We start from the raw sequence: 14,080 nt of genomic DNA, 5'->3' as shown, positions 1-14,080 counted from the left end.
TAAACCTTAACACCCATACCCAGTATTAACTTCTCACCTTTACTGGTAATAATAAAATGCACTGAGAAGCACCATGCCATGACTGAAAGAGTAGAACTTTCAGAGTTATGCAACTCCCTTTATCCCTTTACTGTCTCTTAACAGGGTATAGAAACAGACTGCTGTCCTTTCATAAATTATGATGCAGTTTGTCTCCCTACAGACCCGTGCAGACATCTTTGTCAGAGAGGTACTGCAAATACAGGTTCTCTCTTTTTCGAAGACCTGAGAATTCTAGTTTTTTCTCACACAGTTTCCTTCAACAAAGGCTGAGGCCCTGTTATGAAAGGACTGAAGCTCTAATTCTAGTTCAGATGCTCATTTCAAGGTGATTTTATTGTAGCAGCTGTAGTTGGTAGATGTCACCTGTTTTCAAAGATGACAGGTCTTTACTGATGTAGAGCACTTTTCAAATCCTACACTGACAGGAACCTTCAGGTAGGGAAAACAACTAAAACTACAAGATAGTGATTAAAATTCTTCTAATGTAGCCTGAATGTGTAATTTCCATTTCTTTTTATGAATCTGTGAAGACTGAAGATTCTGTATTATTTAGTATGTTTATTAAAGCAAGTGAGGGAAAGAGGCTTTACTACATTCTGAAAGGCCTTATCAATTATTTAATTGCAATTATGAACCTATATAAAGGACTAGACTGCAAACTATCAGAAAAGTTATGGTTAAATGACACAATTCAGTTGTGTAGTGATAAGATACATTCTCTTTAATATAAAACAGTGATTCACCTTCCGTTCAAATCTCCAAAGTTTTTCAGAGGAAAAACTGCCCATCACAAAATAACTGTATACTGAATAAAGTATGCTTTAATAGCTCCCTGTGTGGACAATTCATTCTGGAATAGTCAATAGCTGTGTTCTAGAATAATTAGACAACTGACAAAAATTAAGAAATCCTAATTGAAAAGTAAATGAACTCTGTTAGCAGTAGTGGGTCTTCACTTGAAAGCAACTCGTTTATACCAAAATATAATTTTTCAGGGATAGTTATGACTGGCAATAATCAGGCAAATTTTTTTTGTCTTTACACAGGAAAAGCATGTGGTAATTCCACTGTAAATCCACTGATTTTCCTGCTGCACTGTTTTTCTTCTGCTACATGACACAGAATATTTTTCTCCAAGACAGTGACTGTCACTGTGAGACCTGACTTTTAACACTAGAACAAAATCCTGTACATTCATTTTGAATACTGTTTACAATCCCTTTTCACTTCCAAACTGCCATTATTTTGCGCTGATTGTGGGGCTCTTTTTGGTAACTGAGCTCCCCTGTGTCTTTCTACCTTACTGAAACTGTATCTATCTGGAAATGTTACTCTAATGAAGGAAGAAAAGATTATGTCAAATTTAAAAAAAAGTCTCTGTGTGCATGGCACATGACCACTATTATCACTGCAAAGATGGGAAACTGCAACTTCTGTCTTTATAAAAAAAAATCCCAGTTGGTTTATGGTACCCACATTAATTATGAGTTAGGGCACCAATGGCAAAACCAAAATGTTTCAGAAAACTGTTCAGAACAATTAGAAAATATGTATTTAAAAACAATACAGAACAAAAGCAAGTTGACTCAAAACCAGCTGCATTGCATCTCTTCTAATATGCATTTTGCTTTTCAGGTCTTTTAAGATTCCTACTGGAATACGCAAAGTTACCAGAAATGTCTGTGGATGAGCTGAAAGACCATCACAGAGAGAATATAGAACATGAGTAAAGATGGGATTTAAGACTGGGAAATAGATAAGTAAATATAATAATAAGGGAAGCCTATGCAATGCAGGTAAAAAAAGTCAGTAAAGAAAATGAATGGACTTATAGTGGGTGGCCTCAATACTTGTGTTATGCAACAAGGTTTTCACACACAAGATGTCACTAGGCTCACGAAAAAAAAAAAATAGAATTAACCCACAGTGATTCACACCAGCTGTGAAACTTGCCCAGCTCCCAAGCAGAAGGATATAGTCCCTCTACAATTCTGTATGGAAATGGGAACAACATATGTCTGAATTCTTGTTGTATTACTGCATGTGATAAAATAGGAAAGTAGCACACTCCATGATGTAGCAATTCACTGGGTTAGGATGTCTACTAGAATTTGCCTCTAAGAATACATAAATATGCTTGTTGATTGACAATTCACTCAGTTCACACTTTGAAGTGGATTTTAAAAAATTCATAATTAATTCAGCCAGTAGATGATAAAAAAACTCAATGATGCCAAGAGCATTTGAATTTTACCAGGGCTCTGTGTAACCTTTCTAAAACACATCTTTAACCAGAATCCCAACTATATCATCTACATGATTTTCAAACCTCTCTCATGCCAGATCACTTACTAAAAATATGCAACTAAAACTTCTTCGAGGTATTTTGGGACAAAACTGTTTATGACTTACAGACTTCCTTCCTGATTTGGTCTAAATTCTTTGCTGTTGGAGGCTGTTACGTTAATGATGGACTTATAGTTCAAAAAGGCTCATAAATCTTATTACAATTTAATACTTACTTGATGGTATCTAATGGTGAAGATGCCTAATCCTTTAAACACTAAACAAGGTCAAAGTGACAGCAAGCAAGGCATTCTCTGACTAATTGAAATGACATACCGATACTTCCTCTTCTGCTGCAGTATCCATATGGCTGTGAAAACTGCATCTGTCATCATCTTCATCCATATAAACTGGAGGTTCATGAGATGTCATGAAAGTTGAAGGTTTGAAAAGATGTTTATTTAAAGGATGTTGCCGTCTACTTGATGACTACAGTGAAAAAATGGTATATTTTTAAAAACATTCCTTGGCTATTATTAAAATAATCCTCATTGATAAAACTTTGCCTGGAGTTTGTTCTTTTGCACTAATTAATCTATGATGTTTCCAATTATTTATATTTATATCTCTGTATTATAGCCTCCCACTGCTGGAGTTCTCCTCCCCCATAACAGGTGGAATCCAATGAACAGTGCAATACTTTGGTAAAAATGCAGCAAGGAAGAGCCCTTACCATAAACCCCTGACCATCTAAACAGGTGAGGCTGACAGCAAGAGTAAAACAGAAAAAAGGCTGCTACAATGTTGAAGACTGAGGACCAGAGAGCAAAAACATAAAAAAACTTCCAGCGGTGTATGAGACAGAGCACGGAAGTAATTTTGCACAGGTCCAAGAGCCAAAAGGTTCAGGCTTGACACATATCAACTTCTTGTATTTGTGCTTTAGGAAAAAAAAACTAGCCTAGACCTATTGTCCTGGTGCAGGAAAGAGAAAGCAATTCATTGCAATAAAAAGAGGATTCTAAGAGTTTGAAAGAACTGCTCTCTAAAGGTTTTTATTGCCACTGCATGGAAAAGGAATCTAAAAAACATTAGATGAAATAAATTACTCCATTACTGTACATCTAGAAAGTTTCAACTTTAATGCTGTCTGAAGGTGTAGGATGCATGCCAGTTTTAAAAGATGTTACTTAAAGGCACTCAGACCCATCACTTCTTCCCCGTTGGGAAAATGTTAAGTATCAAAAAGAAGAATTTGGGATGAATGAAACTGACTCAACCCCTTACTTAGCTACTTTCCAGACCAGCATTTTGACATTTTATGTCAAAACTTGCATTCCTTGACTTAAAAAACCCCAACGGTGTGAAAGAAAAACGTAAGCATGAAAAGTGTTTTCTCTAACAATCAGAAAGGAGAGGATTGTTTTACACAGTGTCTAGCTGCTCATACAGCTAAGGCAAAAGGAATACTTGCAATAGTTAGTACTTCCTCCTTTTTTAGCAAGGGCTTTTATCCCAAAATGTTCCTGTATCAGTTACAAACCTGTAATACTATAGTACAACCCTTTATCTCTAAAGAGGGATCCAATCTCTAAAGAGGGATGTAGCATTACTTTACAGTTGTGCACAGCTTAGAAAGGGAAGGCACAGATGACACAAATGATTTAGATGGAATGCATCTATGCAGACAGAAGTACCAGGAGGAATTGAGATTAGCTTTGTTTGGTCTTAATAGAAGAGATGAAGCTTGTAGTAATAACTGGAAGGTGGTACCTCTGATGTGCAGAGCTACTGCAGTGCAAAAAGGAAAAGAAGTTCTTCTAAGACTAATGTACTGATTGTGTTGAATTTTTCCACTTTCTGCCTTATAATCATCAGCTACCTGTGTTTTGGTGCTTTTATGTTTTCCCTCGCGATTTCAAACCTCTCTAAAACAGGTCCATGTATAGATGGTATTTCAGCCTGAGCTGACAGAGTGATTTACATTTTCTGTTAACAGAAAACAGATCGGCATTCAATACTAGATCTGGAGTCAGGAAAGGAAAACTGTGCCTATGCTTATACAGCAGCGCTGCCATGCATAGCAGTGCTGTGACCTACAAACTGAACTGAGGATTTGAATTCTCTTCCTTTGGTGAAGAATGAACTAAAATACTACTTAAAAGCAGACAGTTAAAGATCATTTTCCCTGTGGGAAATATATCTCTAGATTAAGCTTAAAAGCAGATGCACTAATGATATTATATAAGCATTAAATTGAAAATGATAAGCCATAATTGAAGAACTGAATACTAGAGTCCTAAATCTCTGATCCAGTTTTATTTGCACCAGCAGTAAGTAATGGTTATACAGGAAAAGAAACTGACACATGCTGCTTAATTTCCTGTATCATTAGTTAGAAGAGACATGTCATATGAGTAGATATACAAGGTAACTTCAACAAGATGTTCAAAAACTGAACAGGCTTCTAACTTCTCCAGTAACCATTTTAAAAAAAAGCATCCTGGACGATCCCCGTGGAGAAATTCAAGTATTTTCTTGTGAAGCATCCCCTTTGACACCAATCTTTCCATTAAATATATCTATGTTTCTTATTTTCCCATACGTATGTGCTTTAAGTATTAGCATCCAGTTTCTATACTTCTACTACAGGCAATAAAGCAGACACACTGCAGTTCAGTTACTCAATATCAAAAGTAGGACAGGCATGACCCAGGCTTCCAACAGCCCTTGCATTTCCTTTCTGCCACGTTTTATCTCCACTGCAGACCTGGGAGTAACTAACCTGGTATGGTGCTGTCAATCTGTGCTCTAAGCAGACAGCTCTATTAACAGGCTGAGAGCTCAATTTCTCCACATACACTATTTGTTTCACTTTTTCATCTGCTGTATTTCTTACATGGGATACAAATATAACACAGGGATGCTGCTTAATATAAACTAGGGCAGAACGACCTTACTCTTATGACCTGGCAATAACGATGTGAATCACACTGCAAAAACTGACCTAAGTATTGGATTTGACCTAGAGAGACGCCTGAGAAAAATCTGTATGAAGGGACCATTACTCTTGCAATATGAGATTGCTACAAATTTTACAGAAAACACGTTTCACTCCTGATTACACTGGGTTTGTCCACAGTGTGACCACTGTTCAAATTAGTGAAAAATACAGTTAAAATGTCCCACATCAACTGATTAAGTACTCCCACTGTTTATCAAATACAGTGATCTGCTGACTGACAACATTACACACACTCTGTAATGATGGTCTTTCCAAACAAAATTAACAAGAAAGAACAAAAGGTGTGACCAAGGTAATTGTAAGTGGTCGAGTGACATAAAGAACTCAAATAATTATAATTTTCAAAGCCTGCTGGAATCAGCCACACAGTATTATTATACTCCAGAAATTAGCCCCAACTGTGTAAGTAATTTGGAATTCTGACAGATGAATATCCACAGTATTTAAGGTATCACTGCTTCCAGCTGGTTTTTTGGTTCTTCTGCCAGAAAGCACTTTTCCAATAGACAAGGTGGCAGACAGTCATGTCTGCACCTTCCCTGCCTCTGTTAATAGAGCACAATAGTAGATTAAAAGCCTGGTGGAAGTAAAGGTATTACCATGATGGATGGCAAACTGGAAAGGTTCCAATACAAGCACTTATTGTTTGCAGCAACTTCAGAAAATACCAGGAGACAACTAAGGGGGTGTAATACTTTAAATCATTACACACAAACTGTGGTAGATCTTTGTATCAACCCATGGACAGTAACTTTTGTTTCCAGCCTTTCAAAGAAATTGTCAAGTCTGCCTTTTTGTAGAATCAATGGAAAGTTTACTCTATTGTTTATCAGAAAACATCATGGACACCTGGATGCAAACCAGTAATGTTACTCCACAAAATGCCACTGTAAGGGGTTTTGAAGAAGTTTTGTAAATACTGAGGAAAAAAAAAACCTGCCAAACCCAATAGAATCCCTATGAAAACTGAGACTGTCCTCTTTCACTGTCTACGGGACTTATTAGTACCCAAGAGCACCTTAAAGATTATTTAAATCAAAATATGTCACTGATCTGCACAGAAATATAGTCTTTGCTTTTGTAAATTAAGATTTTTTGGGATCATTTTCTTTTTTCTCATCCATTCCAAGATCAGAAAAGCACCGTATTTTAATGGACATTTCAGTCTTAAGCCTATCCTAGAACTAAACTGGCATGCTCAGGTGTACATCATTTTCTATGGTTTTATTAATTAGAAGATTACTGTACAATATGAATTATAGGGCTCCTTATCTTCTTCCAACAGGGTTTTCATTATCACTTCCTGATCAGTTATAGTAAACTTACAAATGAGGAAGAAGTACCCCAAGACCATCATTCTACCCCGCCAGTTCAGCCTGCAATCTGAGCACTTCACGTCCCCAAGAGCTGTCAATGTGAAACCAGAATTAACATCCAATTCACTCCACAGTGCTACTGGCACAAGAAAAGGATTACTTCATTAAGTAACTTAATAAATCTATTAAAAGTATTAATGATTCCAACTCAACTTGCACACAAATGCAAACAGAAACACAGGATTCTGTAATACTGTCTCACCTTTTTGGAATATAAATATAAGTTTGGTGTTCTTCCTGGAACTGGAATACCAGCTTTAGTCAGTTTAATAAAATATTTCTGCACTCTACTGGCAACCTAGAAAAAAAACAACATGCAACAAATCAACGTCAAATGAAATATAACTGGTCTTCACTCCAAAGTTTTGCCAGGATTTCTATGTTGGTTCAGAATATCAGGAAAAGAAATTCTGTGGATTCTACTTTGTGACTACTCCAACTGGTACTTATCTTGCAGTGCTGCATTTGTACTATTTCCAGATGCTTTGACAGCTTTCAGAGAAAAATTTACCGTTTTTTAAACATACGCAGAAGATCTTGCAAAAACTATGCAAGAAAGAACTTTAGTAGTTTGCTTCCTGCTGCAGCTAAACTCATTCTTAACAATGCCAGATACGTTATCCATAGTTAGCATACAGAAAGTAGGTCTCCATCGATGAAATAGGTAAGCCTGTCTATTTTTTGAGATGTGGAGAAATATAGATATGAGCAGAAATGAGGTAACCCAGTATACTGAAGTACTTAATTATATTTTTATCTGAAAGCATACAAATGAAATAAAAGAAATTAAAATGCCGTAAACACAGAACTTCAACATTTTTTATTTCTGGTCAAAATGAAGAAATTCTGTCATTTTAGGGGAAAATTTCCAACAAGTCAGATGCAGAAGTACTTGGTGTCTCTTCATCGGTGTCCTTCCTCAGTCTGTGATACATGTCTGCCCATTGTGCAGTACTGAGGTGCAGGAAATTCGGCACCACAGTGTAACTCAGTCTGAGCACAGTTGGTGTCACTACAGTTGCTGTATACAATTAAATTCATGCTGTCATGATCTAATGAACAATTAGGTTTGGCAACCTTGCCATGGGCTTTGGGACACATTTAACATTCTGTGTTTGAGATCTAGTGTAAAAGTCACGTCGTTATTGGTGAAATGCAGGCCCTGGTGTTACATTCTTAAGACAAAGTGATTACTGAAAATACAATGAATTTTCTTTACTGATATTAAAAAAAAAATAAAGTGAAGATAAGGGATTACTTCTCAAAATGTTTTACATGTTACCTGCTTTGCTGTCCTATTTCCCAGTTCATCTGCTATCTTCTGCCACCGTCGGGACTCTACCTCCTCTGGAGGATACTTCAAAAGCAATTGCTCAAGCTTTTTCTAAATCAACAGCAACAAGGAATAAATACATTTTTCCTAGTACAGGAATGAGTTGTCAAATATCTAAATACATGTGATTCTGATCTCCCAAGTGCTATAAACCTTATTACACAATTTGCTTTTATGCCCATGTTTGTTGCCACAGGTACAAAATTGAAGTTTCCTGTTACCTGTTCCTCCACAGTCCACAGCTGGTTAAAAGTTTCAGGTTTGGTCTCATCACAAAGTCGCCCTCGTATCATCTGCTCAAATACAGGACATAAAAGGGAATATGTGTTTAGACAAACTGTAGGTAGGATAATTGATTTGAACCCTCTTCCTACTTTAACCAAACCAAAACCAAACCAAAGCATGAGACTTCAAAACAGAATTTGCCTAAACTGAAGTTTAGTTCTGGGATTTGAGTACAGGAATGGCATGTCATCACCAACAGGAACATTTGAAATAACAGTTAAAATATTCACATTCCATACTTGAAAGAGAAAAAGAAATTTCAAAATTACTAAATTGTAATTTTTTTCCTTCCTTTTGAACAACTACCTGCGGACGACTGTTTGTGGAACCTTCTGGACCATCACTTAAAGGCAAGACAGAGTATGAAACAGACTCTCCATCCTTCTTGGGATCCAAAGGACTTTTTGGTCTTGCAGGAATACCTACTGTAAGCAACACAAAGGAAGAATTATTGAACTTCCACAGTGGTCATTTCTTTCTTGTAACATATGCCCACTTTCTTTTACCTTTGTCAAAAATCAGCTTCACTCTCCTACTGTTACGTTTTCGGTTCTTGAATTCTCTCTCAAAGTTTCCAAGGCTAGTGGTGTATTGGTCCCAGGCAATCTCAGGGAGCTGAACAACTCTCTGAGGAAATGGAAGACCCATATCAACCTGAAAAAATAAGAACAAAAAGTAAAAAGCAGTATTTAATGCAATCCCTTTATATCCAAGCCAAAACCTACAAATACTGAGATGCTCCAAAACCCAATGCTGCTTTTTATTTGACAGAAGAATGGAAAACCAGAATTTCTGAAGTGCCATGCAGCACAGCTTTTTTAAAGACAAGGTGAGATCTTTCAAGAATTATACACAACAGTGCATACAGAATATGCAGCGGCACGGTCAATGATGGCTTATTGAGCATAAAACTTTCAAGTGTGCATTTCACAGCTGAAATCAGGTGTTTGACACTTCAATAACCTGTTTCTGACTATCCTTTATTAAACACACCATTAGCTCAGGATGTGTACCTTTCTTAACCCAGGAACTCAAAAGATTCAGAGTTTCATCACCTGATACCTCAACTCCTCCCATCAGAGAAATCTATGCCTGTTTTGCACTGATCTTGCTGTCTTTTGCAACAGCTTTTGCTGTTACAAAGCTCACCTCGTTATTTAAAGGTCCACTGCAAGACTATCACTCCTTTGGTCCTTTTTGGACAAAAACGCACCAGAGTACTTCAAATGGTCATTAGTATTTCCCCATAAAATGACTATCAAATGCAACACTCTTACATCATGCATCCTACTAACTCATCTCAAAACTTAAAAGAAAGACAACTACTGAAACCAAGGGGCTTACATGTGACCCAGATGTCTACAAACCTAGGAAAAGAGAAGCATAACTCCACTCTACACTGAAATACATGTTGCTATCACACTAGAAGGTAACTGTGTTTGCCAGTGGTAGATATTGCAGTGATAGAGGATTCAAGCTGAAAACACTTTTTCAGTACTCCCATTACTACAGGGTTTTTTAAAGCTTGAAAAGAAAATGTTTCCTTATAGAAATGGATTCTCCTCTATCAGACAATATTCTATTCTGCGATGTGTAACTCAGGTATGTTTTCTAGTGTTCACTTTGGGTTTGGAGTATAGACATTTCCTGCTCTTTAAACATATCCTACCAAATTCACTCAAAGCACAACCTTTCATTTCTCAAATGAGAAAGATTAGAATTTTTTGATCTCATACTTCCAGTCATCTGTAGACTTCAAGCTGTCTTAAAATACCTAGACTGTAATTAGAAATTTAACAATTACATTTCTACATACCAAAAAAAAAAGGAAAGGAAGCATATCTGATAAAATCATTGAAGACCTATGTCTTACAGATCTAGTAAGAAAGCAAAGAGCTAGTTTTGCTCAGCAGTGAAAAGATTTTAAGCTCATACTTTTTATGCAAGTATATATATCTATTCTTCAATTTCTATAGATGCTGAATTACTAGTAATTAAAAAAAAATTCCAAGTAAGACTTAGGAAAAGTCCACAGAAATACCTTCTTCTGGAGTCTTTCCACAAATCCAATAGGATCTTTCAGTGCTTCTCTCTGGTGTCTGCCTAAACTTTCAAGGTCTTGAACTGCTTGAGTACGTTGAGCCTCGAGTACAGCAATCGTCTGTAACAGTCTCTGATAACTACAGAGACAAAGGAAAACATCTCACTGCATTTGCCTTTAAAAGTGACACCCCCCACCTAAACACTAGCCATGGTTATCTACCAGAACCTTCCAGATTTCATAGCTTATCTGAACCATTTCATAAACATTTTTACTGAATTATAGTGAAAATATATTAAATTTATTTTAGGACTATGTGAATTTATATAAACCCATAAGGGAAAATGTATTTAACTCTCCAGTGGTTTCCTTTAAACATCAATTCTATAGTAGCTGAAACAATATGGTATCAGGGACAATCTATATTCATATTCTCAATAGCTGTAACCAACAGGCTTTGCTTACAACGTTAAAAATACCACAAACAAAATGAGCTAATTTCTCTTCCACTTCAACAGCAGCTTCCCTCTACCCCAATAAAAGTGGCTACCACAGAATTTTAACATTTCACTCCACCATCCAAACACTGGACAGGAATGGTTTAGAAACACACCATTTTGTATAAGCCCCACTTTAGAGCAGAACGTGAGAATAATTTTTGAAATGTAACAACAAACACAGGAAGAAGTAATTTGCAAAATAAATTCAAACCAGATTCCCCTAGGAACAAAGAAGCTGAAGGAAAATGCCAGCGTTCCCTCAAGTGTGCCACCCCAGACTCACACGCAATTTGGAGTGTCTATTTAACCGACACACTCGAGCGTCACTGGTGGGACTGTCATGCCTACACACAGTAACATGTGCTTTCCAAACTGCTTTTCATAAAGCTAGCTCAGACTCAGGAAGTCATATGACATTTTAACACAGCCTTTAAAAAACAGTTAACTACATTTATTACCTTTTATTAGCTTTAAAGTTACAGTTGCCCACTTCAGTTTCTGAAATCCCATAGCTACATGGCCCCCGTTGTTGCAAATTATTATGTATTAATTTTTTTCATGACAATGTTTTCTGACATTTAATATTACAACTGTAGTTTAGTTCAGCACAAAATACACATGCTAAAATCAGGTAAAAGCTGTTCACTACTGCAGTATTTCAGTAAATTTTCTTTCTGTTCCCTTATTGCTAAAATAAAGAGAAGCCTGGCACAATGAATTCCATGTGCACTACAGAAAAGATCCAGAGGTTACTGAGGTAATTCAAGTTGTTCAATTGACTGCACTAATAATTGGGTAAGGCTTTAAGTGGACGGAAGTAAACAGTCTTAAGGCAAAATACAGGCTTTGTACCTTCAAATATTTAAATTTCTTCCTGGAGATTACACTGCTGCCTCTCCATGAGAAAAAGTAATTTTCTTTCCACTCAAATGTAACATTTAAAAACATAAAATATAGCTATACATTCTGAAGTCTGAAACTAAAATACTGAGCTTGTTTAAAAACAATAGGACAAGCTCCTGATATGAATTTATTACTATGTACATTTGTCTGCACATATTCAGGTTTCATGGAACCAAGACCTAAAATGCTTGTTTAATAAGCCATTAATATTGAACACTACTGAATATTTTCACTAGTGGAAAAGTACTCCAACTTCTTCTAATCAAAATAACTCTGCATAAAGCGAGATAATTAATGTGGCGGCTCTTCAGCAGGTGAAAAACTAACTCCAGCAACAGCTTAGTGACAGCAGATCAGGCCTGGCCTGAGACAACAGCACAGCTCAGGCTGTCGCAGGCTCACAGGAGCCGTCGGCTGTGGATGAAGATCTTCACTCAGACCTGCTCACAGCACAGGTGAGCTCAGGGGCTGGCAGCACTCTGAGCCCTGCAGGCTCTGCGAAATCAAACAGGCACAATGCCAACGCCCTCATGGAGATGCAGCTGGAACAACACAGAAGAGCTTAAGGATACCTGGGGAGAGGATTTACCCTGGACAACAAAAAGCCTGCTTCCATCAGCAGGTGCCCAGACTTGTGTTAACACAGCCACAGTAACCGTGCACAAATTTGCATCTAAGAAAAAGGCAGGTATTTAACATTTTTTTTTCTTGAGCCATTTTACTTCATTTATTCAAATTGTATTTAAGCAATTGATTTTTTAAATGAAATTGAAAAAAGTAATAATTTCATTTAAAACATGTAAATACATAAAAGTAAAAAGCAACCAAATGTTGGGGATTTAAATGAAGCAGTAATTTAATGATGATTCACATATGCAAAGGGAGAAAGAAATCATCTTAATGAGGTAGTCTTAAATAATTTAGTCTAAATGGAAAGAGATGAATTTACATTTGGGGAAAAATAAAACAAACCCAAGAATATTCAACTTCAGTTACTTCCCTCATTAAAACATTCACGTGACCTCACTGAAGTGGTCTTCAGGGAATTAAGTAAAATTACAAGAACGTCAGGATCATTCAAAAAACATGTCACAGGATACTGATCGACCTGTGGCTACAGACTAGCATTATAATTGGAGAAAAGGGGTTCAGACTAAAAGGTTTCCCAGCACTTTTTCATACCTCTGCTAAGATACAGATGAACTTGGAGCCATTTACTCTAACTTCCATATTCAGTTTTTATGAAATAATATAATCTGAAGCCCCAGAATAAGACTGCAGTTTTATCAAGTGAGTATCAGAAGTACTGAAATACACAAAAATGGGGATTTTGGGATCATTCATTGCCTGGGAAAAAAAATTAAAAATACTAGTCCTGAAATAGTTACCATATTCTGGTACCTGCTGCAGAACTGCATTCTCCTCAAAACACAGCACATCCCTTACAACTTCAACAGGACCTTTTAGTGAGCTGTATGTCTGCAAATGTTCTTTTACGTTTCAAACTATTTCCACAGGTTTGCACAGGCTCTCTGGCCCTACATGACTGTAATAAAGCCAAGTATTTCTCTGAAAAAGCAGCAAGCTACGTAACACACACACACTGAGCCCTTTCTTGAAGCCTCTGTCAATTCTGGCCTCTTAGTCTCAAATGCTACCGTAATGCTCCTGCTGCATTATGCAAGAGATCATGTGAATGAATAATTTCCAAGACAATTTTAAAAAGTGGCTAACAATTCGACTCTCTATCTTTCCAGATCCAAACTGCCTCCTGCAGTTGTGTTAAAATTCTTCAAAATTGAAAAAGTCTAATAAAAGTGAATGTACCTCATTAATCTGCTGCAAAACCAGCTCAGTCCTTCAACCAGGCACTCAAAGAGCAACCACCTCTACATCATCCAGCTACAGCTGCACCATCTTCTCTGAATGATCGCTCAGGAATTACCAAGGAAAATTATCCCACATCCTTTGCCAAAACCAAACACACTCTTGAGCAAACTCACAGACAGGTCCCTTCCCCTGACTGAAGTTACACTTCCCTCAGTGCTAAACAGCAACTTGAGAGCACATACAAAACCCAAAGCAGTTTTCTCTGCAGGAAAACTTTCACGCCAGAGAATGTAATTCTGTTTCCACAATCCCAGTATTGAAACACTCTTGCAAGTTCTTAGATCACGTTAATTGCCAGGAATCTTCCCAATGAACACTTGAATCATTCAGCATAGCACAGAAACAGCTTCAGAATTTCTGCTGAAAAACCTTGATTAGCAGAGGGTTTGAGGGACTGAT

General features: G+C 37.0%; 1 protein-coding gene across 4 annotated transcripts in view; it reads right to left on the bottom strand.

Annotated features, from left to right (window-relative positions):
• Window positions 1-14,080, bottom strand: part of ZZZ3 (zinc finger ZZ-type containing 3) — a 56,648-nt gene that overhangs the window by 4,642 nt on the left and 37,926 nt on the right. For 3 of the 4 annotated variants that reach the window (XM_066192614.1, XM_066192616.1, XM_066192617.1), the window contains exons 4-10: window positions 10,389-10,527; window positions 8,854-9,001; window positions 8,654-8,772; window positions 8,284-8,355; window positions 8,012-8,113; window positions 6,932-7,027; window positions 2,665-2,817 (exon numbers count right to left, since the gene is read on the bottom strand). In XM_066192614.1, coding sequence (XP_066048711.1) covers window positions 2,665-2,817; window positions 6,932-7,027; window positions 8,012-8,113; window positions 8,284-8,355; window positions 8,654-8,772; window positions 8,854-9,001; window positions 10,389-10,527 — 829 coding nt within the window. The remainder of the gene's footprint in view (window positions 1-2,664; window positions 2,818-6,931; window positions 7,028-8,011; window positions 8,114-8,283; window positions 8,356-8,653; window positions 8,773-8,853; window positions 9,002-10,388; window positions 10,528-14,080) is intronic. The other variant, XM_066192618.1, reaches the window with a different exon arrangement.

The sequence above is a fragment of the Chamaea fasciata genome, unplaced genomic scaffold (assembly GCF_029207755.1).
Source record: "Chamaea fasciata isolate MVZ Bird 193981 ecotype frontalis unplaced genomic scaffold, bChaFas1.0.hap1 SCAF_10, whole genome shotgun sequence".
Classification (NCBI taxonomy): domain Eukaryota; kingdom Metazoa; phylum Chordata; class Aves; order Passeriformes; family Sylviidae; genus Chamaea; species Chamaea fasciata.
This window is presented reverse-complemented; position numbering and strand designations above follow the sequence as displayed.